At 57.0% G+C, this 26,838-nt stretch overlaps 7 protein-coding genes and 1 non-coding gene across 8 annotated transcripts; 6 read left to right on the forward strand and 2 right to left on the reverse strand.

Annotated features, from left to right (window-relative positions):
- Positions 1-1,257: 1,257 nt before the first annotated feature.
- JDV02_003252 lies at positions 1,258-1,336 on the forward strand. The gene has a single exon. It is a non-coding gene; the product is annotated as a tRNA-Arg (tRNA).
- A 1,293-nt stretch (positions 1,337-2,629) lies between these two features.
- JDV02_003253 (Chitin deacetylase) lies at positions 2,630-4,767 on the forward strand. The gene is made up of 3 exons (XM_047984363.1): positions 2,630-3,096; positions 3,250-3,487; positions 3,585-4,767. Exons 1-3 carry the CDS (start codon positions 2,852-2,854, stop codon positions 4,419-4,421), a joined length of 1,320 nt encoding a protein of 439 aa, XP_047840337.1. The 5' UTR covers positions 2,630-2,851; the 3' UTR covers positions 4,422-4,767.
- Positions 4,768-7,393: 2,626 nt separating this feature from the next.
- JDV02_003254 (uncharacterized protein) lies at positions 7,394-7,894 on the forward strand (the record flags this gene model as incomplete). The annotated part of the gene is made up of 1 exon (XM_047984364.1): positions 7,394-7,894. One exon carries the CDS (start codon positions 7,394-7,396, stop codon positions 7,892-7,894), a length of 501 nt encoding a protein of 166 aa, XP_047840338.1.
- Positions 7,895-8,136: 242 nt separating this feature from the next.
- dcl1 (Dicer-like protein 1) lies at positions 8,137-13,316 on the reverse strand. Its single transcript, XM_047984365.1, has 4 exons — positions 12,585-13,316; positions 11,440-12,530; positions 9,824-11,386; positions 8,137-9,764 (listed from the first exon to the last, which is right to left on the reverse strand). Exons 1-4 carry the CDS (start codon positions 13,060-13,062, stop codon positions 8,190-8,192), a joined length of 4,707 nt encoding a protein of 1,568 aa, XP_047840339.1. The 5' UTR covers positions 13,063-13,316; the 3' UTR covers positions 8,137-8,189.
- A 2,701-nt stretch (positions 13,317-16,017) lies between these two features.
- JDV02_003256 (uncharacterized protein) lies at positions 16,018-18,027 on the forward strand (the record flags this gene model as incomplete). The annotated part of the gene is made up of 1 exon (XM_047984366.1): positions 16,018-18,027. One exon carries the CDS (start codon positions 16,018-16,020, stop codon positions 18,025-18,027), a length of 2,010 nt encoding a protein of 669 aa, XP_047840340.1.
- Positions 18,028-18,663: 636 nt separating this feature from the next.
- Positions 18,664-20,042, forward strand: JDV02_003257 (uncharacterized protein). Its single transcript, XM_047984367.1, has one exon. It carries the CDS (start codon positions 18,845-18,847, stop codon positions 19,847-19,849), a length of 1,005 nt encoding a protein of 334 aa, XP_047840341.1. The 5' UTR covers positions 18,664-18,844; the 3' UTR covers positions 19,850-20,042.
- Positions 20,043-20,187: 145 nt separating this feature from the next.
- JDV02_003258 (uncharacterized protein) lies at positions 20,188-20,913 on the reverse strand (the record flags this gene model as incomplete). The annotated part of the gene is made up of 1 exon (XM_047984368.1): positions 20,188-20,913. The coding sequence occupies one exon, from the start codon at positions 20,911-20,913 to the stop codon at positions 20,188-20,190; it is 726 nt and encodes a 241-aa protein (XP_047840342.1).
- Positions 20,914-24,148: 3,235 nt separating this feature from the next.
- On the forward strand, positions 24,149-26,739 carry JDV02_003259 (uncharacterized protein; the record flags this gene model as incomplete). The annotated part of the gene is made up of 5 exons (XM_047984369.1): positions 24,149-24,484; positions 24,543-24,653; positions 24,711-24,877; positions 24,934-26,275; positions 26,329-26,739. The coding sequence occupies 4 exons, from the start codon at positions 24,149-24,151 to the stop codon at positions 25,859-25,861; spliced, it is 1,542 nt and encodes a 513-aa protein (XP_047840343.1). The 3' UTR covers positions 25,862-26,275; positions 26,329-26,739.
- Between the last annotated feature and the right edge of the window lie 99 nt (positions 26,740-26,838).

The following is a 26,838-nucleotide window of genomic DNA, read 5'->3' on the forward strand; positions in this document are numbered from 1 at the left end:
GACCGGGCCGGTGGACTCGCATCTGACTCGATTTTTTCCACGGGCCCGGCGTCGGACTACTCGATATGAGAAGCACAAAAAAACTCAAATCGAGGTCACGAAGCCTTCGCGCCCGTAGAGCCAAGAGTTGGCTCACCGACTGGTGGGCGATGAGCGCCGGCGGCACCGGCGTCCACTGTCAAAACGATGGGAAACTTGGCCCTTGTGCCCAGACCAGATTCCGACAAGGCCCGGTAGACAGACCCATGCGCCAACCGGTGGGACCGTGGGACCTGCCAAGGGGTCCAAGAATCCCGCGGCACTGGGACAAGACCAACACGAAAAAGAGGGAGCGCCGATGCTCCGCCAGAGGTTCCCCGATAACCATAACCGCCGCCGCCACCAAGTTGCTCTCCTTGGAGCTGAGCTGTTGCTGTGTGTGACGTGCCAGTAGCTGGAGCGCTGATCACTCGAGGCTTGTATATATTGCGCCTCACTGCGACGACTTTTTCGCGGCAGCGATTGAGGGGAGGGTTTTGACCAGCCGCTGGCGTTGGGAGGAGACGTGGGCGACATTACTCGGCTTCCCCAGGACAGAAGCGCGCATGTATCGTTACCAGCTTTTCCCCCGCGAAAAGGCTGAAACTGCTTCGTGCATGGCAACAAGGTCAGGTGCGCGTCGAGCCACCTACATCGTGATGATTCATGTAGCCAGTCTGTCGCAAGGCACGCGCGCTCACATCGGTTTGACCGAACCAATGAGGCAATATCCGAGCTTCAGGCGTCGATACACAAAATAATTGAATATGGCTTCGCAGCCTCGCAACGTCACTAGGAGAGCAATAACGCTGCAAACCTGTCATCGGAACATCGGAAAATCTTGTCATACCTGCCCGATGGCGCCGATCTTGCGCCGAGCCCGTTGGCGATGATGCTGTGAGCTTGAATTGACATACGAGGCATTGATGTAGGGTAGTAGGACCTGCTCTGGAATCTAGAAAGCACGCATTTGTAGGCGACCAGAGTCCTCGGCAGGCATATTCCTCCCTAGTCACAGTCACGTGTCGTCCCGGGTCAGATGGACATGTTTTCGCAGAGACTGACGAACATGTTCCAGCTTTCAGCTGTAGTGCGGCCATCATCGCGATTCAACAATTGATCTGCTTTCGTATCTTTGATGTGGAAATGATGGAGGGGCAGGCGCGATTTGAGGTAACGCAACTGCGGTCATATTTCAAAATAAGTCCTTGGGTCAATATACAGTGCGAGTAGCTGTAAGGCCGTGTGGCTCAATGGCAGAGCGTCTGACTACGATTAGTTAATCAGAAGGTCGCAGGTTCGACCCCTGTCTCGGTCAATACTCCATTGTGTTTTTTTTGGCATTTTTTGCACTGAGTCTCGACGCCCTGACCCCTTCCTTGCTCCACTCCATGTTGATTTTCATTTTCTTTTTAATGAGAGCATAGCCACGGAAACGCTCGAGTGCGCGGCAGAAGCCCTAGAGAACCACGGGAAAGCCCGGTTTGGCGAGGATCTGGAAGTCCCCGAGCATGGGCGTCATGCCATGTTTGATCCTCACGTCCCAGACAACTGGGAAGGCGCCCCGCCCAGTATAGGTAGTATTGACTCTACCTGACGCCGCTACGATCCGACTACCTTCAGACGAGTGAGTGGCCGCGTTCGCGCTCTGACGCTACAGTCTCCTCCCCCTCCTTGTTGCGTTCGGGTACGTAGGATGTGTGTCACGTCGTCGTGGGGTATATCCGCCGCTACACCACATCATGCCATTGGATACGAGTCATCATCCGGATGCCCGGATGGCAAGATGCAGGCCATCATTGCAGGCTCCGTGCTTTTCGCGGCGGCAGCGCTTACATCAGGGGGTTGCACCGCTCAACGGGCATGATGCTTCACCCGCGCATCTATGTCTCCATTCACGAGCCGGCAGCCAGGGGGGGATGCCTGGAAGTGTAAGTCCCCGTCTGCCGACAGGGGCACAGATGTGACGTTGGGGCCTCTTCCCGGTCCCGGCCGCAAGCCCGACCCCAGCTTATTACCGTACCTACGCCTCCGCACATACATACAATAACAGCACATGGGAGCTGTATGCAATGCACCTATGTATGTGTGCATGCATGGATGGGGGCGGGACATACCAACTCGACGCTACAGTGAAAACAAAAAACCCCCGCCTCCTGCCACGACGTCGTCGTCCCGGCCCTGCTCTCGTCGACACGTCAACCCGTGTTGCTGTTGCTGCCACTACTGCCAGACTCGGCCGATACGAGAGCCTCGTGTCACCACCGCCATCTGCGGCCGTTTGAATCCAGGCTTTGTAACGCATCGATCGGCACCAGACGTATACGTAGTTTCAGGGTTGAGGTTCAAGGTCCCCTGGGGAGGGGGTGACTGACTAGTAGCACGACCCGTTGCCCTGCAGCCGCATTGACGCGATGTGGTGGGCTTTGGCTTGATTGCGAAACATGGGCCATTTGGGGGCAACGTTCGGAGCTCGGCCGCATCCTTGCGTTTTTGGCAGAGCCCGCTTGGGCCGGCCCGCGGGTATTCAAGAGGAACTGCGGATTGTTATGCTTAACATGCTCACGGCGGGCCAATTCTTGGTCCTGAATACTAAGCCCTTGCGCGCGCGCGTCTCTATTATATAGCCCCTCCTCCTATACCCCCCCGAGACTGCGTGCGACTTTCTGGCTTGAGGACTTTTTCTCTCTCTTTTCGCTTCTCTTTGTCAGATGCGTGCTGAGAGCGAGAGTTCAGCCTGATTCATCTTTGCTAGACATATTCCATGTGTTGAGAGAGAGTGTGATCTAGCTCCCGACGTTCGTTATCCCTCAACAACAATAACAACAACAACATGTTTAGAGTCTTGTTCCTCGTCGCGGCGGCCGCGAGCTGTGCCGTTGCGCACGACGGTCGCCCTGGCCGTCCGCGGTTCCTCACGGGCCGATCCGGCGGCCGTGTGGTGCCACGGTCCTCGGGAAACGACATCTTCGGACCCGCCTTGCCAAAGCTTGAGAGCCGCCAAGTCTCGACTGACAACCGGTGCGGAGTCAAATTCGGGACGAGATGCCCCAACGGCGACTGCTGCTCCCTCGAAGGGTGAGTCTCTCCCCTTCCCATAACCCCTACCCCTACCCCCTCTCCCATACCCCCACTTCAGTTGCGGAAATCCTCGATAAGACAGTTACATGTGTGGCCGGCCTGTTCCAAGAATCGGCTCGATGAGAATGTCGTCGCTAAAGTGTCGAGTAGATGGTGCGGCAAGGGACCCGAGTATTGCAACTCGCCCGACTGCCAGCTTGAGTTCAGCGACAGCTGCGACGGGAACAAGAAGCCGCAAGGCAAGGACACGGAGAAGGTGGATCGGAAAAAGGTTGGCGACGTGCCATATGGCCAAGGCATCTACGACTGTGGCGTGGACGGGGCCGTTGCGCTTACATACGATGACGGGCCGTTTACCTTTACCGAGGACTTGCTCAACCTGCTCAAGGTAGGCTATACGCGCCCCCAGCTCATGACATTGCACATGTGCTTTTTCCTTTTTGAGAGCCTCCGTCCGGTCACTTACACGCACACACCCCGCGCAGCAATACAAGGCCAAGGCGACCTTCTTCATCACGGGCACCAACATCGGCAAGGGCGCCATCAACGACCGCAGCAAGCCCTGGCCGGCGCTCATCAAGCGCATGTTCGACGAGGGCCACCAGGTCGCCTCGCACACGTGGTCGCACCAGAACCTCACCGACATCAAGCAGGAGACGTTCCGGCAGCAGGTGCTGTGGAACGAGGTCGCCCTCGCCGACGTCCTCGACGGGCGGTTCCCCACGTACCTGCGGCCCCCTTACTCGTCGAGCAACGCGAAGACGGACGGCTGGCTCGCCGACCTGGGCTACCACATCGTCTACTTCGACCTCGACACCGAGGGCTACCTGCACCCGTCGCCCTCCCAGATCCAGACGTCCAAGGACATCTGGGACAAGACGGTTCCCGGCAAGGACCCGGCCACCAACAAGTGGCTGGCCATTGAGCACGACATCATCGAGCAGTCGGTCCACAACCTGACCGAGTACATGCTCAAGTCGCTCGCCAGCAACGGCTTCCGCAGCGTCACCGTGGGCGAGTGCCTGCGCGACCCGGCCGAGAACTGGTACCGCCGCATGGACGGCGCCGGCGCCAAAGCCGCCGAAGAGTCCTCGGCCGTCGTCGAGTCTACCGCCCAGCCCACACCGGGCACAGACGCGGCCACATCTGTTGTTGCGTCCGACGCGGAGCCAGCCGCCACGACGGCGCAGCCGAGCTACAATCCGTCGTTGGCAAAGCGCGTCATTACGAAGACGATTGAGGTCATCCCCGTCCCCGCAAAGCCCAACGGAGCTCCCTCCGCGAACGGACGGTGCGGCACCAGCTTCGGCGGCGCGCGTTGAGACTACCCGCAGGCCAAGTGCTGCTCCCAGTTCGGCTGGTGCGGATCGCTGGACTCGCACTGCAAAGCGGGCTGCCAGGCTGCCTTTGGGGAATGTAAATGAGATGCTTCTCGGGCAGGTCGTGATGCAAGCGGTGGACGAGCAAAGAAGGGCGTGTCAATGAGGGAGGGCCACGGTCGAGGGGGGAAATGACGACTGATGTGGTGCAAGGCGGTACGCATCGTTACGAATTTAATGTATGACTGGGAACTACTAAGGCTTGCAGAGCTTGTTCTCGAAATGTGGAGGATACATACTTATCTACGAGTCTTTGGAAAGCCAAGCGACGCAACATTGAGTGATTGACGAAATATTGTCCAAGAACGGCCTAAACTACGCGACACTTGCACGATATGTCACAAGCACGACGGCTACCCTTGTAACGTAGCGGTATCTTTAGGTGATGTCTGTGGGAAGCGATCTTGTCAGCGCGGTAGTATGTGATTTTCACGACCTTCTCATTGCCATTGCTATCGACTGCAGGCCAAGTTCCGGGCCCCATCCCATCATCAAGCGACATCAAATGGCCACGGCCGGGTTGAACGTGGGACGCCACTGGCCTACTGATTGATGAACAAACCATGCTTCAAACACGAGCCTCGCTGCACGATATTTATCCAGTACCTAGCACACTGCCCTATCGCCGCATCGCGGTACCTGCATTGGCGGCACTTCGGCATCGATGAGCCGGGCCTGCTGATGCCAGCAGCATGCACGAGCCTCAAGGATCCAAGTGTACGCACGGTATACATGGAATCATGTGCCTTGGACTGCGACCGGAGCGAAGGAGGCTTCCCAGCGTCCTCACAAACTTCCGGCCCTGAAGGCAAGCCGCGTCACGCCGTATTGTCCATGTCGATACGAAGGGCTGTGTGGCTAATGAAAGCATAATCACAATGACTAAGTATGCCGGTCTGCAGCATTCCAATGTCCCACGCAACTGATGAGGCAGCTCCCGACCCCCCCCCCCCGGGAGCGCTGCTCGTCCGTCCCTGGCCACCCCTCCCTCCCCTCGGTTTCCATCGTCGAGCCTTGCGAGGCTCAGTGGCTTTCAGGGCTCATCCTTTGCGAGCTTGTACTATTTTTATGAACGGTGGAGATCTCCTCGAGGACATGTCTTGCTTGCATGGCAGTCGACAGCGGGCGACAGCCACGCCACGGTCAGTTATGCCCGGCACCCAGTGAGACCGCACGCGTACGCCCAGGGCGCCAGACGGCCGCCACCCACCGTCGCAACTGCTTCTTCGGGTGATGACCGTCTCTCATGCTTACTTACTTACTTCTTCAGTTCGAGGACTGTACTCCCGCTCCGCCGTCATGATCCAACACTGAGCGCACTGCCCTCTGTACCTACCTACTATCTTATTCACGGAGTATGCCTCGCGAAGGGGGAAAATGTGCTTCCTAATCGGGGGACGGACACCCTTCATTGGTGCCCAGGCACCGGTTTGCCAGTCGGTGGAGGCACGAAAAAGCAAGGCCATCGTGAAACTGCGGTGGCGCCCCCTCAGGCCATGCTTCTGCTGCCGCCGTCGTCGCCGCCACCGGAAATGGGGCGGGCGGGAGGGGGTAGACGGAGACTGACGATCTCTCCATCGCGAATTATTAGCGGCGCCACAAGCCTGACGCTGCGGCGACCTCGGCCATCATCCAAATAACTTGGTTCTAGCCTTCTAGGTAAGTTACAGACGAACGTGCGGTCCGGTCCTGCGCCTCCACTGTCCAGCTGTCCGCGCACCGGCATGACCAGGCATCGAACGAACCCCGTTCGAGCGTCCACCCCCCCGCCGGGCAATCGGCCAAGGGCCAGCGACAGCCAGACGACAGCTTTCTTTCCCCCCTCCTCCTCTCTCGTTCTCACTCCGAGTGCCGAATTGACTCGCTGAGGACCGACCCCCTTTCCTTCGTCCACGACACACATAGGTGCCCCCCAAAAGCACAAACCTGAACTAAACCAAAACACCAAAAAAATAAATAAAATAAAATAAAATAAATAAAAGACAACAACCATGGCTCCCGTCCACCTGCCTGCCACTGGCTGCTCTCCTCCGTGTTCAGGAACCAAATCTGCAAAAGCAAGGCTGACCCCGGCACTCGCTCCACCGCAGGGCTGATTGACCCACGCCCAAACACCCAAGCGTCAATCCCCCTCGTTCATCAACTCGGCTTCACATTGCTCCTAGCGCTTTCCAAGCTTAGGAACAGGGCACTCTCTCTGCGGCTGGACGGCCCCCCACCAGCCATCCTGGATCCTAGCTCCCCCCTTTGCCCCCAAAACCTCACTCTCTTCACTTCAACCCCTGGCGAAGACGGGAAATAAAAAACGCCTTTACAAGGCTCGTTCGTTTGCGGGAAGCTTGCGATTCGCCCCCAAGCGCGCAGAACGCCCCTTTGGGGGGGAAGGGGGGCCGGCTTCTGGGATCTTGGAAACGTTGGCGGCTAGTAATACGCAGCCCTGAGGTTGGAGCAGAGAGGAGCCTGGACCCAAGGGGGAAGCCCCGTGGCTGAACAAGGTAGGGGGAGCGGACGGGGTCGGTGGAGGGGCGTGTTTCTACGACATCAGCAATATGGATTGAGTTCCACCTGGTGCTTTTTCTCGCTGAGCCTCCCCGTTGTGAGTGACGACTCGGCATCTAGCAGCCGGCAAGCGCCGTGCCTGGCCCTTCCCCCTTCCTCCCTCAGGTGTCGTGCCGTCGATAGTAAGGCAGCTGAGTTTATTGGGCTCGATGACTACTAACTTAGTGTGAGTATATAAGAGCATCGTGGGCGTAGTCTCGCGGAGGGTTGCTCGTTCTCCCTTGGCCCCCCCTTTACTCTGCCGCTCTCTGTCTGTCTGCCTGTCTGTCTTATACCACCATCGCCAACTTGCTCACCACCGCGACTACCTCTACAACCAACCAAACCAAGCCACCACGCACGAACCACCCAACAACATGCAGGCCAAGCTCCTCGTCCTCCTTTCCGCCCTCGCGGCCTCCACCTCGGCGCACGTCAACTACCACGGCGCCGTTGCCGCCCGCGAAGCCGCCGCCGTCGCGCCCGTCCTCGCCCCCCGTGCCACCGGCAACGACGCCGAGTGCCAGTCCGCCGTCATCTCCGCCGGCACCTCCATCCCCACGCCTCCGCCCGAGGTCCTCTCCGCCATCCAGGCCAACACCCAGACCGCCGACCCCTGCAAGTTTTCCACCCCGGCCTCCCTCTCCAAGGAGTTCGCCAGCTACTCTTCCCAGCTCGAGTCCTGGGCCTCCAAGAACAAGGACATCCTCACAAAGTGCTCCGCCCTCGCCAGCCTCAACACCATCTCCGCCGCCTCCTGCAAGGCCACCGGCGCCGCTGCCTCCACCTCCAAGACCAACGGCGTGGTCGCGGCCCGCGAGACTGGCGTGGCTGTAGCTGCCATGGCTGCCGCTGGTATTGCCGCTATCGCTCTGTAAGATCTGGGACGTACAAGCTTGAGCAGAGTAGATGTACCAGACACCAAGAGGGCCGATACGGTCACCTGGGGAGAACGAGATGTTTCGATAATCTACATGTATCCCGCGCGGGGCCATCGCTAAGGCGATTCAGCGCTGCTTGTTGCGAGCCGCGCATACATAACCGGACCAAATAATACCATCATAATCCTCATCATATGAGTGCGGTGAATTGAGCCAAATTTCTTTGTCTTTTGCTCCAAGGTCAAGATGCACTCGCTAGACTAGACTGCCCAACGCTCACTCGCGGCAGTCGCTACTGTGCGTCGCCCTGCTTGACCTCTATACCATCCTCTATACGACAGTCACATCCCATCTCCCGCTGGAAGGCATCCCTCTCCATGTCGGCCAACCTCCGCAGCGCCATCTTTGCAACGGCCAGCTTTGCGTCCCTCCCGACCTTGGCCGTGTCGTGTTCCACCACCTTCTCGTGCACCATCAGTGCGCATACGGCATCGTCCCCGGTCACTGCTGCAGCGCCTTGATCGGCGCCGCATGGCACAACCGAGACATAAAGCCGCCAATTCTGGCAGCCAAGCCGCTTCTGAAGCATGTGCGCAAGTGCGGTGACGGGATGCCGGCTCGCGTACGTATCGTACAGGGCCATGTCCTCAAAGTACGGCTCAATAAACGAGTTGAAGAAGCCTTCTACTACGCCGTAGTCGTACCGCGAATCGACAAACATGGCGCCCACGAGAGCTTCTAGCATGTCTGACAGGACCTTGGGTGGCTGGGACGTGCGCAGCCAATAGTCCTTGGTGCCTTTGGCCTCATCGGGCTCCTGCTCGGGCTGAGCCAACTCCCTGGCCAGCTCCAGCTCCGCAACGTAGTCGCTAATCTGACCGATGAGACTCGAGGTCGTCATGAGAAGATGCTTCTGCAGGCCGAGCTGCACGCAGAGCGACCCGAAAAAATGATTCGACACCATGGCCATCTTGTGCTCTGTCAGCCATTGTGGATCAGCGTCGGGGAAGCGCCTGAAAAGGTAGTCGACAATGACGAGATCTAGCAGCGCATCCCCCAGAAATTCGAGCCTCTGGTAATTGGGCACTGGCTCGTACGGATAGGAAGGGTGCTTGAATGAGCTGCGCAGCAGGTTCGGGCAATTGAATCGGTAGCCCGTGGTCTCATATACCTGATCGACGGCGGCACGTTGCGCTGCAGAAGCGGGCGCGTTCTGCCATCCCGGGACTTCGAACGCGTCGTAATACTCTGAGAATTTGAGCATCTTGTGGTTCTTGCTCCTGACCATCTTCGTCACGGCCTTGACTGCGAGGTCCAGCTTGCCCGACTCCCGCTGCGTCACGTACGCGGCGCCGATCAGTGCTTCGCAGACGTCCGCAATGGACTTGTCGGACAGGCTCTGGAAATGTCCACCCAGCTTGGGCATCTTTCCCCTCTTAAGCTTGAGATCCGGATACCAGGTGCGGCGGTCAAAAGCTTTTGACCGCACGAATTCTTGGAGCTTGCGGTCAACGGCGTGGTTGAATAAGTTTTGATTGCAAACGAGCAGCATGCGCTCGACGTGATATTCGAATTCGTTGGTGTTTGGGATGAGCGTGAAGAGCGATATAGTCGTGGCCATCTTGAGAAAGGCATCGCCTAGGAATTCGAGACGCTCGTAGTTGTTCCCCATGCCGACCTGAAAGTCGACTTGCACTTCCCCGTGCTCCTCGGTGTTGGAACTATCCTTGGTCAGCGCCTCGAGTGCTAAATTCGGTCGGATGTCAAGATCGAGAAGCTTGCAAGCTTCGAGCGCAATCAAGACGGAATCAAGGCGGTAGATCATGACCGGTATTATCATGGCCATAGAAACCACGTCGACTGGCAACTGCGAGCGCGTCAGCATACATACACATGGTCAATCGCCACCGAAGGTGCCTTGCTTACCTTGGAAACCCTCAGAGGCTCGAGGATAATGCAGCAGCGCTGCTCTTGGTTGTCTTCTGCGGTGTACTCGTCCAGGAAGTTTCGACGCAGCGGTAAGAGTGTTGCATTGACGACGGGTTGGTCCTCGCCCCATGTCTGCCTCCTCCTCGAATGAATTGTGAGGCTGTTGCTGTATTCCTTGATATTCGGTTCCACCTGCCGATACGCCCGACTTTTCGGCATTGGCGCACTCTCAGGCACCGGATCACTAGGCTTGAGAGTTTTGTTGATACCGTGTATGATGAATTTGCGAGACCCATCCCAGGGATCTATGACCAGCTTGTCATGGAAGAAGTGCTCGGGTGCTGCACGCCACTCTGGCGGCTCCGAATGGGACACCATGGTGACTGTCTCCCAGTCAATACGTGTAGGGTCAACTGTGGCACTGCCATCGTCCATTGAAACACGTGCGCATGGTGCCAGAAAATATGGCATATCCGCAGGCTGAGCATTGTAATCCTTGCTGAAAACGTCTGAGAAGATCGCAAGCGTGAAACTGGCCAGATCGTGGAGCTCATCCAAAGACAGACGCAACGGCTTCGATGAAGACACCAGACGCGCGATCGAGGTTCGGCCCTGATCGAAAAAGAGCAGCATTGGCTCAGTGTCCGGTAGCCGTTGCCTGGTAAGGAAGATAATCGGTCTCGTGGGCCTGTGAACGGCGTCTGGCGAGTCAAGTACGAAGACGGAGTGATAAAGCTGAGTTGGCAGGTCTGAGCCTAGCCCGGACCACATGGCGGGCTTTACACGTATGTTGTACTCGTGGCGTTTGTTTTCGCTCAAGGCTAACCGCGCGTTGCGCATCGCCGGGAGCCTCTTGCTGAGGGTGGGCTGAAGATGACTGTCGATGTACTTCTTCTTGATCAGCTCTACGCATGCCTCAAAGGCGGCAGAGCAGCGCGCCAACTGTTTGTTTCGCTGAGCGAATCCCTTGATGGACTTGAATGGACTGGCATCCGGAAAGATGATCGTGGCGACAAACTTTTTGCTTATATGAGAGGGCGTAACCACGTACTCCGGAGAGAGAGACAAGTCGGGCCCGCCGAGTGACGAGACAAACTTGGCTAGTACCTCCTGGCTGGATGAGAAGGTAAGTCGAGCACCAGTCTCTGGTATCTCGTAGACCTTTTGCGCAATTCTTTCATGCTCCGCCAGGGTCTCCACGTCGAATGTATCCTGGATCTTTCGGTCGGCAGGCAGACCGGAACAAAACCGTCGAAGCGCATTGGCGTCCCTCGTTGCTTGTTTAAGCCGTCGGAGATGCTGCATGTTCCCTTCCTCCAGCATGCTGATATAGGTCGAATTGGCCTGTCGGGCCCGACCCTTGGACTGAATGTATTGAATAGCAGAGTCGTAGAGATCAAAACGGACGACGAGGTCGCACTCGGGAATATCGAGCCCTTCCTCGGCAACCTGCGTAGCAAACAGACAGTTGAACTCGCCTCGTCGAAATTTCTGGAGGGTCAATGCCTGTTCGCGAAAGGACATGTTGGCGACGCTGGCCGTAAGTGGTTGAGAACCAATCTAGGCAAAACTCGCGTCAGTGCAGTCCGCGCTGACACATGAAGGAGCCATACCAGATATGACGAACTCATCCCCGGAACGTCCTTGTCAGGCTGCGAGAAAAGTATCGAAAGAAGGAGGGCCGTGTGCCGTTTTTGTACAAACACGATACATCGGCCTGTCCGCTCACGGGCAAAGGAATGTTGAAGGATCCGTCGCAGTAAGATGACTTTAGAAGAGAAGCTGCTCGAGTCTCCTGCGGGCTCATTGGCTGCATTTGCGGTGGCAGTCGCCCGGATCGCCCTCTGCGCCTTTTGAAGCGTGACGAGCACCCTGTCGACTTCGGTGGTGCCGTTGGGTGCGTGTAGGGAGCTGACAGTTCCCTGGGCCTTTGCTGCCCGTCTGCGCACCTCGGCGTCGGTCAAGAGAAGCTCCCAATACTTGTCGGCACACCAGGAGCCAAGCGTTGAAGCCAGATCTTGGGCCGCCTCGAAATGTATGCGGTAATGAACGTCATGGGACATTAGCTCAGCTAGAGCCCGGCACAGCGGTGTCCTTGCGTCTTCAGCGTTGGTCAGTCGCGAGTAGTACTCTCTGAGTTCGACCTGATTACGCTGAGCTAGACTCTTGGCAAGAGTCTCATCGGAGACAGTCGCAATCTGACTGCACAGAATGGCCTCGAGCTCAAGTGCGGCGGCTCTCAGGTCCCTTGTTTGCGCATCGACGGGAGACGCCGTCATACCGAGGATACGTGGGCGTTCTGCTTGTTCTCGTAGGTAATGATCTTTGATGATTCGGGCATAGGGATGGTTCTTTTTGGTGTGGTGAGCTTCGTCAAAGATGAGCAGGTTGATCTGCTGCATTTGGATAAAGCCGCTGTTGAGACAGTCCAGGAGTATCTGCGCGGTGCAGACGATAACCATGCTTTCGCTAAATCGCTTGTCCCAAAATGCCTTTGTTCTCATGATGCCGGCTATTTCTCCGTGAAACTTGTCAATGGGGTGCTCAAGGTTGGCCTTCAAGACGCTGTATTGCTGGAAGCAGAGGGCAACCTTTTCGACGAGAAAGAATGCGATCTTGTTGGGCTCTCCTCGAGCGCGCCGCTCAAGCTCTTGATCCAGAGTGTGTCTCAACAGAAGAGCGGCAATGAGTGTCTTTCCAGACCCTGCAAGGAAGTCAGTAGGCAGGTTGGCCAAATATGTGAATTTGATGGTCGCACCTGTGTCAAGAACTATAATGAGGTTCTTATCCTTGGCCCTCTCGAAAAGCTCTATTTGGTATTCCCGCGGGGTGGCAATGATGGCTTGCCCGTTACTCTGGATCATTCGGGCAGCCGACGAGCGATCCAGATCATGCGCCCGCTTGCTAACGGAATGCTTCGACCCCAGGCGCTGGCTCCTTTGAACCCACTGGTGGAAGGCGGCATCGCCGCGACGACGAAGCGCGGAAACACCTCGAACGATCTCAGGGTGATTTGAAAGCCGGTACCGCTCAGCAGCATCGTCATCGCTGTCGCTACTACCGTCGCCGTCGACGTCGCCGTGAAGCGTGTCTTGATCGGTTACCGGCTCACCATCGGTCTCTCGCCCAGAGTTTTGCGCAGGGCCCGAGTTCAGCGCCATCTCCCTCAAGTTCTCTGGCAGATCTGGCTCCGTGATTGACGCGTCGCCGCCCAAAGCGACGTCCTCATCCTTCATCGTGTTCTATTGGCGGCGTCTGCATCAGTAGCTGTGCCAGCCCTGTCGATAAGCGGCTCGTCGTTGTCCGCTCAGTGCCAGACGTGCGTGTCGATGATTCAGCCACTTGGCACACCACCACACTGGACCGACAAGGAACAACGAGGAAGAGTAAAGAGCGACCTGAAAGAGAACGAGAAAAAAAGTACAATGCCAGGCAAAACTCCAAAGCGCCCCAAAGACATTGCTCGTTCGCGAAGCACGGTAACCGAATGGAGCAAACAGAGGAAGAGAGAGAGCCTCCACTGACGGTGCAATAACAGCGAGTGGGTTCCAAGTTGCACGGTGGTGACTTTTGGTGGGGCACGTGCCTGGAACTGGTGGCGTTTGCAGTCTGCCACGATACTTGTAGACTTCCATCCAGTGACAACCTCTCCGCTCCAGGGCAGTTTGCTCACCCACACCTCTGAACTGCCAGTTTGTGGTGCGCAGTTTGCATTCATTACAGCAATATTTACTCGACTCTGGAACAACCGCGAATATATTTCACGACTTGCACCCTAGATACCTTACCTAGGCTGCAGACAGTACCGGTCTTTTCCCTCTACTTCGTACAATGCTTTCGCTGCGCCTAGCCCCCCCGAGGTGCGCCGTCTCCCCATCCGCGAACATCATCGCCATCCCGAGAAAGGCACATGTTTCTGTATGGCACGTCAATCAAGTTCAAGTAGGGCCGGACTGTAAGGCCGTTTGGGAGGACTATCTGGAGGAGCCAAGCTCGCGGCCGCCGCCGGCCCACCAGAGCGCGAAGCGGTGCCTGCAGCAGCAGTGCTACGAGAACCGCCGCCTACGGACGGCCCTGTAGAGCTCTCGCCTCGACTGCCCCGTCCCCCTCGAGATGGCCGCGGCCCCATACTAGATGCAGCCTCATCAGCGGAACTACTGCCTGCCGCGCGGTTGTCGCGATCAAAGGTGACGGAAAGGCTGGGGACGTCAGACCGTCTAGGCGGTGCCGCCGCAGCCTGTGGCCTGCTTGTAGGGCTGCCCTCGTCGTCACTCAAGTCAGGCCAGCCATAAGAGTTTTCCGTACGCTGAGACGGCGCTGAAGTCGCTCTCATCGGTTGGGGATTACTCGTGGGACCCCGGCTCCCTGCATTTCCATCAGACGGTCCGCGTCGTTGAGCAGGTGCGGCAGCTTGGGGGCCGCTGGTGGAAGGGCCAGCCTCGTCATCACTCAGGTCAGGCCAGCCAAACGAGCTCCCCGCATACTGCGCCGGATCACCTGCGCGCTCTCCGAGTACACGGCCGCCCCGACGGTCATCGGGACGGGCAACGCCGGTGCGCCGCGACGAGGGCGAAGACCGGCGGCTAATCCCGCCATCGCTTCCGCTGTCGAAAGGATCTGAGAACCCTCTTTGCCGCGGAGAAAAATCCCTGAGGCCGTTCGTCATCTTCGTATTCTATCGACTCGATGATTGCACTGTCCGGGGTCGCGGGTTCATCGTCGTACCTGCTATCGTCCCATCGATCCCCGCGCCCGCCGAAAGACCTGCCACCACCTTGGCCCCAGGGGTCGGCATCTCGACGAAACCCATAGGCGGACGGCGAGCGGTCTCGGGGCGGCGATCGGCTCTGCTCCCTGCGGTGGCTCGGTGACTGGTAGCGGGTATGCCGAGGCGACGGAGACCTGCTGCTGGAATAGCCACTGCGACTCCGGCGTCTGTTGGAATAGTCGTAATCGCTATCGTCATACAAGTCGTCCTCGTCGCGGTCGTAGTCATAGGATCTCCGCCGCCGTGGCGGTGATGGGCGCCTCTCGTTCTGTCGCTGACGACGGCCGTTCGAGGCGCTGCGTGCAAATCGCCTGTCTTCGTCTGAGGAAAACGAGCCTGACCTGCTGTCGTACTCAGAATCGTAGCTGTCGTAGCTGTAGTCGTCTCGGCAATCATCAAAGCGACGCCCGGTACGGCGACGCGGAGACCTGTCATTGCGACTGCGGCTTCTTCGGCCATCGCCAAGATAGCCTCTCTGGCGGGGTGATGATGTGCTGCTGGCGCTTTCCTCGCCCCATTCACGAAACTGAATTCTCCATGCTTCTTGCTCTTCCCAATCTTCTTGCGATCTTGGGTTCGCCATGAGGATGACTTGTCCTGAGGTTGCTGGTATGCGATGGGCGACTGTTCCAGCTCAGAGTCTTTTCGTATTCCGCATGAACTGTTCTATGGAAAACGGCTACGGAGAGGAAGGCACGGGTGTCATTTATATCTTCATCCCCTTCCACCCTCTTTACGCGCATGTATGTGTAGCGGCATTCAATGAGTCTCATTAGTGTTGGAGTGATTGTGTGCTGTGCAACACAGGCACTTTTAAAGCGTCTTTACGTCCTGCAAGTGATTCGCTTTGTGTAAACATGTGGTTGCTCGGAGTCACTCGGCGCGCAAGTCATTGTTAGCCATGTTTGAAGAAATCGTGTGCACCCCGAGGTGAAGACATTCAAATCATGCGGGTAACAGTTTGCGATGCGGCCAAGTCGACCACGCTTTCGGAGCAACCCATGCAACGGTCGGTTACTCATCAGCACTCCCTGTGGGCGGTTGTCAGTCAGGTCTGCGACTTGCATGCATTCTGTTCCGCATCAGCTGCACATCGGTCCGCCTTCTAATGAGGTACTTGGCCAGATCGACAGCACAGCGTACGTTGCGCCGGGTTCCTTTTTCGTGACAATGACAGCGGATTGGCCTTGACCGAAGTGCGCGGCCAAGACATTGTGCCATGACCAGTTGGTCCGTGTGTTCGATTGAGGCGTCGGGCTTTCCATGGACCTGAGGCCCTGCCAACGATAAGAACCAAGCTAGGGGCCGACCTTGGTCGTCCCCGCAAAGGAACCTGGCTATAGCATCTTCGCGGTAGCTGGCGCGGATATCTCGCGCCTCGTCCTTTTGCGTGAGGCGCCATCGGTTATTCTCGTTCAGCGCCATGTTCAAAGCGAGGGTTCGCGAATCCTCAACGGGCCATGCGCAGCCGTCGAGGTTGGTGAACGCACGGAGCAGACGCCCTCTGAGCCAGGGCCTTTGCCTTGCGATTCTTGTTTGTCTTGGAGTCCCAGCGCTTTACCTTTACAGAAGCGGGCTTTCAGCATTCATTCTCGGAGTGCAGTGTGGCAGGAGCACCGAAGAGACGCCTGGGGCGCGGGACTTTAGCTGGGACGACATCACCCCAAGCGACACACTCGAGTACACGCCCTGTTTCGCCGGCTTTCAGTGCGCGCGTCTTTCCGTGCCTCTGAACTGGAACGCTACGGTCGAAGAGTCGGCAAGCGGTCCGCGAGCCGCCATAGCCATCATCAAGCTTCCCGCACAGGTCCCTGTAACAGATCCGCGGTATGGGGGCCCTGTGGTCGTCAACCCCGGCGGTCCAGGAGAATCAGGCGTTTATCAGGTCTTAGCCGATGGGAGGAATCTGCGAGCCCTGCTCGATGCGCCCCCTTCGTCTCCGAGTGACAGTGGGAAACATTTTGACATCATCTCCTTTGACCCGCGTGGGGTCAACAATACGAGACCTCGTCTGCAGTGCTTCACAGACCCGTCTGACCAGCAGGCATGGCTCGCGAGCCTGCCCGACTATGGGCTACTTTGGCACTCTGAGAGCGTGACTGGTCTCGAGTGGGCTCGTGCTGAGGCCCTCGGGGCGAGCTGCTCTCATGGCGAGGGAGACACGGGCATCCTGCGGCATGTCAACACGGCGCAGACGGTGCAGGACATGGTACAGATCATCGAGAAGGAGGGCGAATGGCGGGCGCAAACAGCGTCCAAACTTGTCTCCCGCTTTCACGACCAGAAAAGTGCGAACGACGTCATGGAGCGCTTGGCCTACCACCCGGGCAAGGAGCGCATCCAGTACTGGGGCATGAGTTACGGGACGCTCATCGGGTCCACATTCGCAGCGCTGCATCCTGACCGCATACGGCGCATGGTTCTAGATGGTGTCGTTGACCCGGCGGACCACTACTCCGGGGGCTGGCTCACGCAGCTGCAAGATTCGGATAAGATCCTGAGCAAGTTTTGTGAGTACTGCTACGCAGCTGGACCCAGGCTGTGTCCGCTCTATGTCAACTCGTCCGCTGCGGACGTGGAGGACCGTCTCATATCGATACTGCTTCACGTTAAGGAAGCCCCCGTTCCCATGGCGGTCACCTACCAAGATGGGAGTCACGCCGGGCCTGGTCTGGTCACATACGGCGACGTCCATCTGCTGCTTCTGTCAGCCGTGTACTTTCCTTTTGCATCGGCTGCCGGTTTCTTCGACGTGTTGCTTGCATTGGAACGCAGAAACACATCATCGCCGGCTCTGAGGCGGATTGTATCCAGAAAACACGAACGTGCAACCCGCTCGATGCCGCTCGATGGCAACATACCCTATGTGTCGGCACTTGGGTCCTTCCAGGCGATATCGTGCATGGACTCCGGACCGCTCAATTTGACGCGAGAGACATTCAAGGAATTCCTCACCATCTTGCAGGGTCAAAGTCGATGGTTGGGTCTGAGCTGGGCGCGCAATAAGCTGGCCTGCCTGGGCTATGACGTGGAAGCGGCGTGGAAGCCACCCTTTAGCTTCAAGACGCAGCAATGGGCCAACACATCGCACCCGCTGCTCATTGTTGGGAATACACACGATACGGTAACGCCGCTGCGCAATGCGCATCGCGTATCGACACTGTTCCCAGGAAGTGTGGTCCTACAGCAGGATTCACAAGGTCATTGTTCGCACTCAGCACCGGCGCCGTGTACGTTGAAGGCCATACGGCGGTACTTTCAGACAGGAGAGCTGCCCGGGGACGGCGACGTGTGCGAACCGGGGATCCGGCCGTTCCTTGGCTGTACAGCCAAAGAAGGCGGGCGCGGCCAAAATTGCGTGTTTGAGGATGCGGAAGAGCAGAGGCTGTGGGACGTGGCAATCGCATTGGCCGACCCGTTTGGCCTGAGATAGACGGCCAGCCAAGCCTATGTCCACGGTACCGTTGAAGAATGAGATATTGGCTACTCTAGACCATAAGTCATTACAAGGACTGAACACATCTGCAGAATCTTACTAGACGGGGGGCCAGACTACCCAAAGAAGCTCGACAGATACATATACCCAAGACAGGCGCTGGTGCACTCGGCCTGAATTGCCGTATAATCGACCAAAATCGGGACTTTATCCCCCGGGACCCGAGTCAGGGACTCGTCGGCGTTTGACGCGGAATGGCTTCGGCATTCCAAGCCCATCACCGTGGGATAGAAATCGCAATTCTCGCCGGGCCGAGCATTTGTCCAAGGCAATGCCCGCCGCAGTGGGCCTGAAGGAGCGTGGGAACACCGAGACTGGTTGCTCATCCGCCAATGATCAACTGGCACATGCTTGAGTTGCCGATGTCGACGAGGGCAGAAGCCTTGATGCCCTGGCTTGTGTGTGGGGTTGCATGGGTGAGTCGGGTGGAGGCGGGGCGGAGGGGGGAAATGAGGCAATTGCCGGCGGGGTTTCTGCGTCTCACTGCATCGGCGTGGCCACACGTGACAGCGCATTCATTACGTGACCTGACCTGAGGCACGTCTCAACCCGCCTATAGCTCCGCCCCCGCATCTGCTGAAGCCCAGTGTCAAAGGCCGCCTACGCCATCGGGGCGGCAAATGCCGATTGCCGCACATCGCAATTGGCCGCTGTCGGAGTCGCAAAGGTCGCCTTCATCTTGATACGCAGGTCGGCTCAGTCTCTTCCTCCTCACAATCATCACTTATTCTTCTCGGCGTGCCGGCTCTCGTCCATGTGCAGAGCTTCCCGCAACATCACCATCGCCAGCAACATTGCCCGCCGCCTTGCCAACATGAAGCTACTGTACCCCACGTCCCTCAAGCTCGACGTCCAGAGCATCGAGGGCTTCTCCGCGTCGCTGCACGCCTACGACGTCAAGAAGCCTATCCCGGACGACCTCATTGACGCCGACATCCTCGTCACCTGGTCCAACTCGGCCGACAACCTCAAAGATGCCGCCGCCCGCATGACCAAGCTGCGATGGATCCAATCCCTCGCCGCGGGGCCCAACGATGTCCTCAACGCCGGCTTCGACACCTCCAAAGTCAAGGTCACGACGGGTTCCGGCCTGCACAACTTCACCGTCGCCGAGCACGCCCTCGGCCTGCTCCTCAACGCCGCACGCCGGTTCTACGAGATGCGCGACTACCAGCTGCAGGGCAAGTGGCCCGGACACCTCGGTGGCTCCCAGCCCGACCGCCCCAAAGGCGCTTTCACTTCGCTGCGCGACGCCCGCGTCCTCATCTGGGGCTATGGAAACATCGCCAAGACCCTAACGCCGCATCTAGTCGGCCTTGGGGCGACCGTGCGGGGCGTCGCCCGCCGGGCCGGAGTCCGCGACGGCATCGAGGTGTTTGACGAGTCTTCGCTGCCGAAGCTGTTGCCCGAGACGGACGCGCTCGTCATGATCCTGCCGGGATCCGATTCCACCCGCCATGCCTTGAACCAGGAGCGCATCGACCTCCTGCCGAACCATGCCTGGGTTGTCAACGTCGGCCGTGGCACATCCATTGATGAGGAGGCCCTGGCCAATGCCCTCGACAAGGGCGAGCTTGGTGGTGCCGCGCTCGACGTCTTCGAGACGGAGCCCCTACCCGAGACCAGCAGGCTGTGGAAGACGCCAAACCTCGTCGTCTCGCCACATGCCGCTGGTGGCCGGCCACAGGGTGCCGAGGCTCTCATCGCGAGCAACCTGAGGAAGTTCATTGCCGGGCAAGAATTACAAAACTCCATCTGATGAGGAGGTCATAGAGGGAGGAAGTGTTGGAGAGCGGTCACATGCAAGCTGACATAGACGGCACGAAGAGACTGGGTCACGAGTCATGTATAAGAGATATGTGCATTGAGATGCTGCAGCTGAGGCTGCAGCCAAGAAAGCAATCAAGTATATACAGATCCAATCAGCCATGCCCTCCTCCAAGTACCCGAGGCCACAGGCTCATATGTACAACTTTGGTCTGTCCGCACGCATCAACCGACCCCGTCCAAGTTTTCTGTCAACAATCTCAACAACGGCATAGCACATATGTACAAACTTCGATGCGGTACTTGACTGTCGCTGGTGTCCGCCGTCGCTTACCAGCAAGAGCTGCCGGCCAGGGACCAGCCAGTGAAGCGGTTGGCGACGTCGCTAGCGTAGCAGTTGGTGCTGCCGAGGCCGTTGTTCAGGTTTCCCCAGTCGACGGAGCCGCTGTTGTACTTGCGAGCAGCGACGTAGTAGGCGCGAGCCATCTCACCACCAAGCGTGTCACGGGCCCAGGTGTAGGTCTGCTTAAGACCGTCGCCAGACGAGGTACCGGCGGCGCCGTCGCGGATCATCTGCTCAATGGCGCCCCACGAGCAAGGGTTCTGGCCCTGGCAGGAGCCGGAGCCGTTGTGCGACTGCATGAGGCCGGGGTTGCGGACGCCATTGCTAGTGGTCGGCACGCGGACGCAGCCCTTGCTCTCCTGCATCATGATGACCAAGATGAAGCGCTTGTCAAGGCCGGTCTCGCCGGCGACCTTGTTGATGGCCGCGTTGATGGCGTTGATCTCGTCCTCGGAGTTGTTGCCGCCCCAGCCATTCCAGCTGCACGAGTTGCGCATGGCGTTGAGGTTCTCGTTCCAGAGCTGATCGTACGAGCCCCAGCGGTCCATGCCAGGCCAGCCGTTGTTGATCGAGCCGTCGCCGTTGTACTTGGTGTAGCTGTCGCCAAAGCGGCGGACGAGGTCCTTGGATGGAGCCTCAGGGGTGGACTGCGTGGGTAGGCCCATGACCGCAGCCGCGAGGCCGGTGATGGCAATGGCGAGTTTCTGGAACATCTTGAGAGTCGAGTTGCCGATGAAGCCGGGTGGTGATTGTCTTTCCAGAGCGATTGCTTGCTGGAGATGAGTGTTTGAGGCCCCAAAGAGATTTGTGAGACTGATTGTTGCTGCTGATGGCCAGAGAGAAGATCTTGAACTCGACGTCGTCTGGTCCTTCTTATACTCGTCGCTTTCTCACGTTAGAGAGGGCAATGAGAGATCAATGAGCACGAGACGACCTTCGGATTGACCGATGGAAAGGGTCAGAATGGTGTTGACCTCCGAAGATGGCTGCGCTGTTACCTTGAGAGGGCGTCCGTGTCCCAGCTTGCGGTGTTATTCTAAAGGGAGTCCCGCCCCTCGGCGCCGAGCTCTATGAATGACAACGAGAACGGGCAAATTCATCGGTCGAACCCGCAACGGCGAAACTTCAGCTATATGCCGGCTTGGCATCCGACCTCAAGAGCTTGAAGATCAAGTAAATGCGTCCACTGCTTCAACGGGAGTCTTAGCCCGATCGAGATGAAACCCCGAAACTCTCTAGGCCCCATCGCAGCCTCGTATGCGCGAAAGATGCACTTATACTGCCTGTAACCACGAGACTAAGGCAGGCCATCGCGTAATGGCGCGTATTCGTCTCGAGTTCTAGTCAGCTTCTCGCCGTATGACATATAGAGTGCGAGGGGCGACCAACCGTTTCATGAGCCGTTCTACTTGGATTGACCATCGCGACCAATTTTCCAGTAGATTGCCACCTTCTGCTCGCCTAACATGACAGTCTCGCCAACGGCCCCTGCCCCTGAGCGCCATTGCACAGAATTGGCAGTACCCGGGGAACACCTGCCTTTCTCTGATAAGACTAAGCCAAGGCGAGTTTCCGCAAGCAGATTTCGTCCGAGTTCCAAGGTCACAAGCGATGAGCCGCCGTGTGTCTAGCCGTGTCAAGTCAAAGAACGGAGACACAAGGCGTGGCTGCTCACTCACTGAGCATGCGTTCCGTTTCCGAGATGGCGCCGCTCATAAGGAAGTTGTGTTGGTTGAACGTGCAACCAGCTAAAGCACGGAGCACTTGCTCTCTGCGATCAAACAGTGCGGTTACACGTCGAAGCTATGGCCAGCGGGCGCTTGTCGACGACTCAGCCAACAGTATGGCCGAGTCCAGGACACTGGTGGCCCCGGTCCACGTTTTTCTCCTTCCTATCTCGCCCTTGCACGAAGTCTTGTGGAACCAACGCCATCGGCCGTGATGCCGCGGTCAGGGCAGCCCGAGGCTTGTGTGAGACCCCCCATGCCTACCCACAGCGCAAATGGACAACTCGCAAGCGGAGGTGCAGAGACAGGCGTTGACCGTTGCCCCGCCGGCTATCGTGTAACATGGCCCTTGGAAAGCCCGGGCTTTCTTCAGCGATTTGTGTCTCGAGCGGTCGCTACCGGGTAGAACCGACATCGGTTCCAGAAAGTCGGCCCGTCGTGTATTCGCCGGCTGAACTTTCCTGCCCGTAGTTGAGAGACGAAAGGATCATCTTGTACGTCTAGTCTCAACCGAAGGTCCCAGCCTGCATGTAGTTAGGCTGTGGCACGTACAGAAACAGCCCTTTACGCGCTGTACGCGACCGGACGCATTCGCGTTCTTGCCTGGGGAGAAGGTGACGTCCTGATTCTCAACACTATAGCTACCATATCAAGGCCAGACCCGTTACCTCTCCCTAGGTAATCACATTAGATATTCTATTCAATTTACCTCGTTGCGAATGGTACGGAACATATCTACAACACCCATCGTTACCTCCATCTCCACACACCCACTCGTGGTAGTTGTTTTCTGTGACGTTGCTGCAACGCGACTTTGCAACCTGTCCTTTTACTAGTACAGTGAGCTGCACGTATCTCACAGTCGGCAATGCCGGAGTAAAAGAGGAGGCACCGGGGATGTTCGTGTTACCCGCTTAATTGTAATCAACGGAGGGCTTCGACGGAAACAGAGTCGTGCTGTTACACAAGCCATCTGTGACAGTCGACTGGGCGGAGACGCCATGTAGAGCTGAGCGGGGCCCGCTCAGTTGAGACATAATGCCATTACGCAGCGAGCTTCATCTACGTTCGGCCGATCTCGTTTCCGGCTGGTGGCCAAGTCGGACCGTTCAATATAGCCGACCTCATGAACTAGGTTCTATTGTGTTATGGACTCGCCGGCCTGACCTTTCAACCATCACCTTCGAAAATCCTCACCAATATGTTGCGAGGTTTTCTTGCTCCAGTATGCCAAAGCTCTATGCGATCAGAAATGACATACAGTATACCTCACGTACTTGGCATGGGGGAAAAAGTGTTTGACGCCTCCAAATCTCTTCCCTGTCCATCAGGCCCATGCATCAACTTGGGATGTTTCATCGTTGGATGAATACGAACTCATTACACTACTGAAAACTGAACAAGAATTAAAAGAATCTTCAACCCCAACCAGACTCAAATTGGCCTTCTGAGCTGACGAGATTTAATTTTGACGCCAGCCCTGAATTCCTGGCCGTGTGAGACGAGCCAGACCAACATCCAAGGGGATTTCTAGGCTTCAATTCGAGGAGCATGATTGGGTACTTCGTACGACTCAAAATTTGAATACATGTCTCGCCCGTAGCGTGGCACGTTCCCGTTCGCAGCACGTGGGTTGATGCGTCTTATCTCCGCTTGGAGTCGGACGGCACAGACGTGGGTTTAATCGCGGATTGAGGCCAAATGCAGATGTCAGCAGTGCAAACGAAGAAAACGAACGTCGCATGGGATGTCTCAAATGGGCAATAGATCGGCTCTGTCACGGACATGCCGGACTCACGGCAGTTGACCGAAATATGGTGACGGTCCAATGAGATGGCTGAGATTCCGAAGTTCCTGTGGAGTTTTGCTGCTGTGCTCGCTGCTCAGCCTTGCGGAGAGAGCCACTAGCTGGACTTCATCGTGAAAGTTTGCCGAGTCCATCCCTGACTGGCAATGAGCTAAACTAACCTGGGTTGGCACCAAATCGTTTTGAAGCCCCTGTGGCTTGAAGCTGGTGGCGGCCGGCATTGATGATGGCAAATTCTTGATGTCCCTGAGCTCGCGCACTCAATGGCTAGTTCAGCTGTCTGAGATTTTGTCGATTAAGAAAATGTCAATTACTGTCTGCATCCTCCTCCATATTTTGCGTCATGAACACCGGCTTTGGACCTTTAGATGAATGACGAGAATCCACGGATTGAGGATTAGTGAGTGAGAGAGAATGGACAAGTCGGCAGCTCAAGACGCCGTAGACAGCATCCACGATGATCCCGACTCGAATCCTCCTATCATGGGGCGGAGCACGCAGCACAGACGGATTATCCTCACAGCACTGGCGAAATGGCTCGTAACTGTCACATTGGCCGTGTCCGTATACCTCGTTCTCTGGAGTTATTCCAGCAGGATCGCCATGGCTAGCGACAAGAAGCGGGAGTTCAATGTCGTCATGACAGGGCTGTCCATAGGTCTGGGGTTGAGCACCGCCAGCTCGCTCAAGGCCATGGTAAGAGAACTGCGTTGGTGGCTGCTAAGCCTACGACAATACTCGTCCAAGGAGGTACGAGAGTGCTGAGAATTTTGGGGACGTTGAGGCAGAATGCTAATACGCCGCCCAGGCCGAGCTTATATTGAACAGCGAACACCTTAGCTGCATGATACAGTTGGGGTGGATATCGCGTGATTGGATCGTGCGGTCGTTTGTCCTGTTCTGGCTTTCCATCAACTTGGTATGTCTTTCTGGGAATGTGCCTTGGCTCCAGTCTCTTCTAACCGCTTCACCCCAGGCCGCGCAGATTGCCGTCGCAACAATCGGATTGACGTACAATGTGGACTCTTCGGAGATAATCGCTGTGACGGCTCCGGGGATGGTGTTTGTGCCAAACCTGTCTTCTATTGGGGACGTGAAACCAGAGACTGCTAGTCCCGAGCAGCTGCGGTATATCGCCAAGACGTAAGACCCCGCCCTTACCTGACATTAATATTGGTCACTCCGCCGACGCGAATCAGGCATGGATCATATACCGATCATAGTGTCCGCTTGGGCATGGACGAGTACCTGCCGCGTCCTGGCACTATCGAGAGCATGAAGCAGCCCAACATATTTAGCGATAGGGACTCAACCCGACATACATATGTTTTTTACGAGGCAACCGTATATAACGCGTCTGGGAGACAGCCAGGCGAAACGCGGGTGGCGACGAATCGCTCCATAACTTTTTTGACGACTTGTAGCAGCCATAAGGTCCTCAATGATGACGCCTGGAACACGACAGTCACCCTCGATGATGGCCACAAGACTCGTATCGGGCTTCCCAACTCCAGCGGTTTGAACCAAACGCTCTTCATGACCGACTCAGAACAGCCGGACCTGACGACTAGGTGGAGCATTATCAATGTCCTCGAGGCGTCGTCAACGGACTCGTGGCACTATAGGTGCAATGTTTCCGCCGAGCACGTCACTAATGCTGTGCTGGTAGAGCACGAAGTCAGCGACTTCGTCGCGACGGTGGCCTCAGCGGCCATCGCACTTCAGGGATTTGGTGCTGCTTTGAACGCAGCGAACTGCAGCAGGTCCCGGGATCAGTTCCAGAGCTACCCGTTCAAATCCTACTACGGGGGCCCGCAGCAAGGTAACGGGGCCGCGTTGGCCTGGCGCATGTCGCTGTTTGCAGCAGGCTTTATCGCAAGCGTCGCTGAGTCCAACTATCTTCAAATGGTCCCCGGTCTAGCCCCCTTGGATACAGTTGTTCTTAAGCTATTCGATTGGGGGTATGTGCATCTTAACCTCGGACTCATCGTGGGACTACAGCTGCTGCTCGCCGCTGGGACGCTTGGGGTCGTCACACGCCATTGCCACCCACCACCGCAAATACTAGACACGGCCGACAATCAACGTTCGACTCAAACAAACTCCTGGTCGTACATTGACATGTAACAATCAAGGTTGCGTCGCCCACCATCGTCTACTGCTCATCCGACTGCAGCCCCTGCCTCGGAGTTCGTTCTCTCGTCGAGCCACCGACACGATCATCGCCTCGATGGCTATGACGGCTAGGCACAACAGCGGATATGCTTTCAGCCCAACGAAACGTGTCGAGCGCCTCATCGTGTCGACGGCGGTAGTATCGGCTCACGCGCGGTACGAGAAAAATCTAAACTCGTACATTATCAAGCAACGTGGTCGAGCCACTCCGGTGTTGGTTGGGAGCAAGTTGAGAAGGACTGTGCTACTGAAGTCGCAGCAAGACCCCAGCAGAACCCGTACTTGGTGGTCATCCTGATCGGTCTCGCACAGCAACAGTAGCACGCGTTGGAACTGGCAACGAGAGAGCAGATATCGGGAGTAAAGGTATGCAAAGTTAATGAGCGCACCTATTGTTTTTGTCATGGCTAACAGTATAGACATCGTCTAAGCAGCTACGCACTTCCGACCACGGCGCTACGTGTAAAATGCACCTACATACGACTAGAAACACTTGAACGTATGTCACCATGTTTGACGACCCTATAGGGCCCTCCCGGCAGTGGAGTATCTCCTTCTGGTATTTGCTTGTTCCTTCAGCGTCAGATCTCGAAGAAATAGAAACGTCAGACGGGATAAATACAAGAATCGTGTTGACGCAACCACTTGGTCTGCAAGACATGCAGTTATGTTGTGAAGTGGTGCGACTAGGCACGACGGCAAAGGCATTCTGGATCCGGCGGGCATGTCAGACACGGCGAAGCATTCTAATCGGATTCACATACAGATGATACATAGTTGGAATTACTTTGCAACAATAAAATCGGAACATAGCGACCTCTTTCAACCTCAACAAACTTATGAATGCCATACACCCCGAATTTGTCTCAGATTCCACCCGTCTGCAAGTGACGAACGGAATGACCGTAGACGCCGCGGAGGGACGCGGA

This window comes from Purpureocillium takamizusanense, chromosome 2, assembly GCF_022605165.1.
Source record: "Purpureocillium takamizusanense chromosome 2, complete sequence".
In the NCBI taxonomy this organism is placed as follows: domain Eukaryota; kingdom Fungi; phylum Ascomycota; class Sordariomycetes; order Hypocreales; family Ophiocordycipitaceae; genus Purpureocillium; species Purpureocillium takamizusanense.

Coding starts and splice junctions, on each gene's coding strand:
- JDV02_003257 (XM_047984367.1), top strand. CDS start 18,845: ATGTGCAGAGCTTCCCGCAACATCACCATCGCCAGCAACATTGCCCGC.
- dcl1 (XM_047984365.1), bottom strand. CDS start 13,062: ATGAAGGATGAGGACGTCGCTTTGGGCGGCGACGCGTCAATCACGGAG. Junction 12,531..12,584: donor CATTATAGTTCTTGACACAG/GTGCGACCATCA, acceptor ACTTCCTTGCAG/GGTCTGGAAAGACACTCATT. Junction 11,387..11,439: donor GGATGAGTTCGTCATATCTG/GTATGGCTCCTT, acceptor AGTTTTGCCTAG/ATTGGTTCTCAACCACTTAC.
- JDV02_003253 (XM_047984363.1), top strand. CDS start 2,852: ATGTTTAGAGTCTTGTTCCTCGTCGCGGCGGCCGCGAGCTGTGCCGTT. Junction 3,097..3,249: donor GACTGCTGCTCCCTCGAAGG/GTGAGTCTCTCC, acceptor AGTGTCGAGTAG/ATGGTGCGGCAAGGGACCCG. Junction 3,488..3,584: donor ACTTGCTCAACCTGCTCAAG/GTAGGCTATACG, acceptor CACCCCGCGCAG/CAATACAAGGCCAAGGCGAC.